Here is a 7,713-nt window from a genome sequence, read left to right as displayed (position 1 = left end):
AATGCCTGTTGATATTGAGTATATTGTTTTTGGGAGCCGCTTTCCACGTTAAAACAGCTGCTGAGTTCTCTACACAGAAAAAAAACCCTGAGGTGTGGACATGAAACCGGTGCTAGCAGGAAAGTTTAATGGCACCGCGATTACCCATAAAGCCCTGAGTTTAAAATTTCGCTGTTTCTGAAGCAACGATCAAAAGTGCAGGCATCAAGGTCGATGACGTCACCGAATAGCACGCATGCGCGCCGTACACAAAGGACCTCCGGAGGATCGGTAAAGGTAAGAATGATTTTTCGGGCTGCTATCTTAAACACCGACTGAGGGACATTTGCTGTGAACTCTGGACATCATAGTCCGCAATCCTGGGACGGTCCTGCTCTCTCCCCTCTCTCTCAGCCCCGCGATCCGTACACGGGCGCCGGGAAGCTTCCGGCCGCTAAGGGTATGGGAACCGATGGATCTCTCAGACAGAGCTGAGCTCCAGCTATCTAAAATGTAAGGATTAGGAACTCGGAGAAAGGGAACAAAAATCTTTTACATCTCCAGTTGAGAAAATCACCTTTGTTCTATCTCCGATCACAAACAAGAGAAAATGTGCAGATGCTGGAAATCCAAGCAACACACACAAAATGCCGGAGGAACTCAGCATTAGGATTTTTTTCAATAGATGCTGCCTGGCCTGCTGAGCTCCTCCAGTATTTTATGTCAGTTGCTTGAGCTACCTCCTCTAGTTCTGCACTTTTCTACCGGTGAGAACATGTTTTGTCCCGTTCTCTCTGGGTACGTAATGATATCAAACACCTTTGTCCTGGGCAACAAGCAGCTTTCACATCACAAATGTGCCAGACTCCAATGAGGCAGACTACTGCCCTTCCCTTCATATTCATTGGCATTGCATTCACTGAGTTCAACACCATCTGTCACTTGGGAGAGGGTTCAGGGGAAATATTTATATACAATACAGAAACTGGCGTTACAGTATTGTGGTGATGCAAAATTTGCTGGAGAATTTGCAAGTGGGGAGTGATATTTGGAAATCTGACCTTTGAAAGTATCATTTAGCAAGCAAATCACATATGGACGGTTTGCAAAAGTTCTAGTCAGAAAATCCTTCATAACCCACAACAGGCCTGTTACATAGTTTGTGTGAGAGTGCAGATGAACTCGATCAAACCCAGAGGAGATCAAAGTTCTTATCGACAGTGATTTGCTAGCTGTTAAAAGAAATACCTCCCTATTTAAAATTCAGTGTGCATGTTGTCAGTGGGTAAATATTGCACAGCACAAGGTGTTTCAGCACACCGGTCATTACAAATTAGACGGTACATTGGTGGGAAGGCGGGGAGACCTCCAGTGCCCCTGATACCCTCACATACAAGATGTGCATACAGCTGCAGCCTGTAACCCTGCATTTTAAGGAGCTGAAGCTGGAAATGGATGAATTCTGGATCATCTAGGAGTTGGAGGGGGTGATAGTTATAACATCAAGAGAGGTGAGTTACACTCAAGGTGCAGGACACATTAAACTGGGTGAGAGTAAGGAAGGGGAATGAGGTTAAATAGCCAACACAGAGTACTCTTGGGGTCATCTCATACAACAACAGGTGGACCACTTTACAAACTGTTGGGGGGACGGGTTACCTGGCAGAGGAAAGTCAAATGTTCGGAAATTAAAACTAGCAGAGATCTAATATCCTAGTGGTAAGGCTTGCTATTGCTAGTGTGTGGAGTGGAGGGTGTTTGGTGAAACTAAATTTGCAGGGGGGAATTGGAGTCAGAATGCCAGAACAGATGGTGAAGCGGGTGAAATGAATTGACTTATACCATTCATATACATGAGGAGTAGAAATCTTCATATTACTTCTTCATCTAAATGTGCAATGTGTAATTTACAATATATAGTTTATACTTAGGACAGTCATTATAACAGAAACACAATTGTATCAGCATAAATTAATCAGTCTGTTGCCCTGGTGGAAGAAGCCGTCCAGGAGCCTGTTGGTCCAGCTGTTATGCTGCTGTACCATTTCCTGGAAGGTAGCAGCTGGAACAATTTGTTGTTGGAGTGACTTGGGTCCACAATGATCCTTTGGGACTTTTTACGCACCTGTCTCTGTAAATGTCCTGAACAATGGGAAGCTCACAACTACAGATATGCCGGGCTGTCCGCACCACTCTCTGCAGAGCCCTACGATTGAGGGAAGTACAATTCCCATATCAGGCAGTGATGCAGCCAGTCAAAATACTCTCAATTGTGCCCCTGTAGAAAGTTCTTAGGATTTGGGGCCCCATCCCAAACTTCTTCAACCGTCTGAGGTGAAAGAGGCACACGGCCACGTACCACACAGCCGGTATGTACAGACCACATGTGATCCTTGGTGATGTTTATGCTGAGGAACTTAAAGCTGTTCACTCTCTCATCCCCAGATCCATTGATGTTAAAAGGGGTTAGCCTGTCTCCATTCCTTCTGTAGTCCACAACCAGTTCCCTTGTTTTTGTGACATTAAGGGAGAGGTTGCTTTCTTGACACCAGAAAGATGTTGTTCAGACCTCAGATAGAGTCAGCAGACAAAAGGTTAAGCATGGTATGATGAACGTGCTGAGCTGTGTATATCACAATGCAAGAAGCATTGTAGGAAAGCCCGATGAGCTCATGACAGGAAATTTGATATTGTAGCCATTATTGGGACTTGGTTGCTCCCAACACTCTGAGAGATTTAGAAAAAAAAACTTTGTAGAGATCGCAGACTATGCTTAGAAACAAAGATTGATATAGTAAGCGATTTTAACTTTTTATATATTGAGTGGAACTCCCATACTGTAAAAGGACTAAATGGGGTAGTTTGTCAAATGTGCTCTTAATCAGGACGTCGTATTCCCGACATAGAGGTGTGCGGTAAGCTGTTAGGAAATGATCTAGCATTAGTGACAGAAATTAGTGTATGGGAACACTTTGTATCTAGCGATCGTAATGACATAAGGTTCCAAGTAAATATGGAAAAAGAGAGGGCTGGACCATGGTTTGAATTTCTAAATTGGAGAAAAGACTATTTTGATGGTATCAGAAAGATCTAATAAGTGTGGATTGGGACTGGCGGTTTTTCTAGCAAAGGAGTACTTGTAAGTGTGAGTTCTTCAGAAGTGAGGGAGTAGAGTTTGTATGTGCCTGCCAGAATACAAGTGGTAAGGTAACTGGTACAGGGAAACTTGGGATATTGAGACCTCGGATATTTTGTTCCTCTAAGTGTCTCAGACTGCTGGGCGCTACCAAGGCTCATTAATGACTGACTCATTAATCATCATTCCAAGCCCTGAGCTTATCTGACTTTTTGTTTAGTCGTCTTCTGTTGGTTCCTAGAAGCTTCCCAATAGTTTTTTGTTCTTTTGTTTGTCCTGTCTTTGTCTTTTATGTTGGTTTTGGCTTCTCATCTCAGCCATAGTTGTGTCCTCCTGCCTTTCCAATGCTTCCATTTCTTTGGGATATATCTGTCACTCAGCTCCCAAATTGCTCCCAGAAACTCCAGCCATTGCTGCTACGTTGTCACTCCTAACTTTTCCCTCCCAAACACGTTTGGCCAGCTCCTCTGTTACAGAAACATGGAGAAGTTCAGTACAGAAACAAGCTATTTGGCCCATCTGGTCAATGCCAAAAAAAATTTAAGCTGTCTAATGCAACGACCTGCACTGGGAACATCGCCCTCCATACCCCTACCATACAGGTACCTATCAAACTTCCCTTAATTGAGAAATCGAGTTCATATTCACCACTTGTGCTGGCATCTCTTTCCACACTCTCACGACCATTTCAGTAAAGAGCTTTCCCACATGTTCCTGTTAAACTTTCACCATCCCCACTTACCCATGACCTCTGGTTGTCATCCTACCCAACCTCAGTGGAAAAAGCTGCTTGCATTTACCCGATCTATACCCTCATAATTTTGTAGACTTATAACAAATCCTCAGAGCAATGTCTAATTTCCTTGTTTATGTTTAGAGCCTTTTTTAGGTTTATGAAATGATGAGGGATGTTGATCGTGTGGATAGCCAGATGCTTGTTACATTGGCCTTTATAAATCTAAGTATAGAGTATAAGAGTTGGAATGTAATGGTGAAGGGGTATTAGACATTGGTAAGACTGAATTTGGAGTATTCTGTGCAGTTTTGGTCACCTAATTACAGGAAGGATATTAATAAGGTTGAAAGAGTGCAGAGAAGGTTTACAAGGATGTTGCTGGGACTTGAGAAAGTGAGTTACAGAGAAAGGTTGAATGGGTTAGGACTTTATTCCCTGGAATGTAGGAGAATGAGGGGTGATTTGATAGAGGTGTATACAATTATGATGGGTATAGATAGAGTGAATGCAAGCAGGCTTTTTCCACTGAGGCCAGGGGAGAAAAAAAACAGAGGTCATGGGTTAAGGGTGAAGGGGGAAAAGTTTAAAGGGAACATTAGGGGGTGATTCTTCACTCAGAGAGTGGTGGGAGTGTGGAATGAGCTGCCAGATGAAGTGGTGAATGCGGACTCACTTTAAGAAAAACTTGGACAGGTATATGGATGAGATGGGTTTGGAGAGATATGGCCCAGGTGCAGGTCAGTGGGACTAGGCAGAAAAATGGTTCTGCATAGCCATGAAGGGCCAAAAGACCTGTTTCTGTGCTGTAATGTTCTATAGTTGAAATTTCCCAGGGAAGAAATGGCTAACATGAGGGGGCATCATTTTAAGCTGCATGAAAATAGATACCGAGGGGATTTTGGGGTAAGATTTTACACAAAGAGTGGTGGGTGCGTGAAATGCACTGCCGGATATTTGTGTGAGGGTGTTTCAGTTACTGTGGGGCCAGGAACCCATGCAGCTCAGTTGGAACAGGGAATAATACCAATGGCGAGAGTCAAACTGAGCCAGGTCACAGATTGAAGATGGCAGAAATGCCCCATTCTTATAGAGACAGGAGGAGCATCAGAGAGTTTGATGGTCATTTCAGATCCCAGCAATCTGCCCAGTTAGAAGATGATTTCTCTCTCCAACTTGGGATGAACTTTACTGTAACAGTGTGATGTTAGATCACACCTTGACAACTCAAGTGATCTCATATGAAATGTTGTCCTACCCCATTGATGGATTTTGTAAATCTTTTTTACAGGTTAAAAATGTAAAGGAATTTGTCTGCGGGAATCTCAAACACAACACACCAGTTTTGCTGTCTTTGTCCAGATATTTAAGAAGTGCAGCAAGGGTTTCACACGATCATCCTTCCTGCTCAGACTGTGGGGAGGGATTCACTCGATTGTCCTTCCTGCTCAGACTGTATGGAGGGATTCACTCTGTCATCTAACTGACTGGCACACCCATCGTTTTACATGGGAGTTCACCTGCTCAGACAGTGGGAATGGATTCACTCGGTCATTTCAACTGAAGGTACTTCAGCAAGTTCACACTGGGCAGAGGCTGGTCATCTGCTGAACTTGTGGGAAAGGATTCACTCAGACATCTGACCTAATGGCTCACCAGTGAGTTCACACCAGGGAGTGGCCGTTCACCTGCTGAGACTCTGGGAAGGGATTCACTCGGTCATCTGACGTAATGGCTCACCAGCGGGTTCACACTGGGGAGAAGCCATTCATCTGCTCAGACTGTGGGAAAGGATTCACTCGGTCATCTGACCTAATGGCTCACCAGCGAGTTCACACTGGGGAGAGGCCGTTCATCTGCACAGACTGTGGGAAAGGATTCATTTCGCCATCTAAACTGAAGATACATCAGAGAGTTCACACTGGAGAGAGGCCATACACCTGCTCAGATTGTGGGAAGGGATTCACTCAGTCATCCTACCTACTGGTACACCAGTCAGTTCACACTGGGGAAAGGCCGTTCACCTGCTCAGAGTGTGGGAAAGGATTTACTCAATCATCCACCCTAATGGCTCACCAGCGAGTTCATAGTGGGGAGCGGCTGTTCACCTGCTCGGACTGTGGGAGGGGGTTCACTCGGTCATATAAACTGAAGGTACATCAGCGAGTTCACACTGGAGAGAGGCCATTCACCTGCTCGGACTGTGGGAAGTGATTCACTCAGTCATGTCTACTGAAGTTACATCAGCGAGTTCACACTGGGGAGCGGCCGTTCACCTGCTCAGACTGTAGGAAGGGATTCACTTGCTCATCTCAACTGAAGGTACATCAGCGAGTTCATACTGGGGAGAGGCCGTTCACCTGTTCAGTCTGTGGGAAGGGATTCACTTTGTCACCTCACCTACTGAGACACCAGTTAGTTCACACTGGGGAGTGGCCATTCACTTGCTCAGTCTGTGGAAAGGGATTCACTGAATCATCTGTCCTGCAGAGACACCAATCAGTTCACACTGGCAAGTGGCAGTTCACCTGCTCAGACTGTGGGAAGGGATTCAATCGGTCATCTCACCTGCTGTTACACCAGTCAGCCCATACAGGGAAAGGGCCGTTCACCTGCTCAGTCTGTGGGAAGGGTTTCATTTCATCATCTCAACTGAAGATACATCAGCGATTTCACACCGGGGAGAGGCCTTTCTCCTGCACAGACTGTGGGAAGGGATTCACTATGTCATCTCATCTGAAGGTACACCAGCGAGTTCACACTGGGGAGAGGCCATTCACTTGCTCAGACTGTGGGAAGGGATTCACTTCGTCATCTCAACTGAAGGTACATCAGAGAGTTCACACTGGGGAGAGGCCATTCACCTGCTCAGACTGTGGGAAGGGATTCACTTCGTCATCTCAACTGAAGGTACATCAGAGAGTTCACACTGGGGAGAGGCCGTTCACCTGCTCAGACTGTGGGAAGGGATTCACTCGGACATATCAACTACAGAGACACCAGCGAGTTCACACTGGGTAGAGGCCAATTTCATGCTCAGACTTTGGGAAAAAATTCTCTCAGCTAAATCAACCAATGTATATCACTGTTGACACTGGGGATATTCCGTTCACCTGCTGTGAATGTGGGAACCAATTCACTCAGTGAACTAACCTTATGTAGCTCTTGCTTTGGCTAGTAGCTTAATATAACGGGTGATAGACCCCAGCCTGGCTAAACTTAAGAAATATCATTTGGATGGATGCTGTGTGATGTGTCCCCTGCTACAAATCAGAACCCTGAAATAACAGTAAACAATATGTGATTAAACAATTGAGCTTTGTAATTCATACTTTGACCAGAGGGTTAGTAAAGAAAACAAATTTAAGAAAAAGAAAAAGGACCCACTCTCTCCATTTGCATTTTCTCATTTCTCCCTGGCAAAAGACCATGAAAATCTCTCTTCCAGACTCACAAGAAAGAACATTTCTGTCATTGGATAGCCCCATAGTCGTAGCCTAAACATTGCTGCTACTGAGAAACCATTACTTCAGCTGGGAAACTTTACTGAGAGGTCCTTACATTAGCAGTGAAACCTTACAGCATGTAAGACTTGTGACACACTACTGGGTTCACACTGGGGAGAAAGTTTCAATGAGCTGCATGCTGGATATTTGTCCATCACCATTGCTGAATGCAACTTCGAGACTGACTGTCGGTGCTGAACTCTGCAATTATTGCTGCTGCTCACCACACCCAGTTCTGCACCCTGGTCACTGGGCATGGGAGGAGTTTCTTCTGCTGCACATTCACCTTTAATGGGACTGGAGTTTAATATTCTGGATCTGAGACAAATAAATCAATTATATTTTAAACTCTGTCTCTG

At 44.9% G+C, this 7,713-nt stretch overlaps 1 protein-coding gene across 1 annotated transcript; it reads left to right on the top strand.

The window, feature by feature from the left end:
- The first annotated feature begins 237 nt into the window (after positions 1–237).
- LOC132388692 (zinc finger protein 239-like) lies at positions 238–6,218 on the top strand. The gene is made up of 2 exons (XM_059961067.1): positions 238–276; positions 5,140–6,218. The coding sequence occupies exon 2, from the start codon at positions 5,580–5,582 to the stop codon at positions 6,060–6,062; it is 483 nt and encodes a 160-aa protein (XP_059817050.1). The 5' UTR covers positions 238–276; positions 5,140–5,579; the 3' UTR covers positions 6,063–6,218.
- The last annotated feature ends 1,495 nt before the right edge of the window (positions 6,219–7,713 follow it).

This window comes from Hypanus sabinus, unplaced genomic scaffold, assembly GCF_030144855.1.
Source record: "Hypanus sabinus isolate sHypSab1 unplaced genomic scaffold, sHypSab1.hap1 scaffold_382, whole genome shotgun sequence".
Lineage (NCBI taxonomy): Eukaryota > Metazoa > Chordata > Chondrichthyes > Myliobatiformes > Dasyatidae > Hypanus > Hypanus sabinus.
This window is presented reverse-complemented; position numbering and strand designations above follow the sequence as displayed.

Bases quoted from the DNA above. Each gene is read 5' to 3' on its own strand.
- LOC132388692 (XM_059961067.1), top strand. From the start codon at position 5,580: ATGGCTCACCAGCGGGTTCACACTGGGGAGAAGCCATTCATCTGCTCA.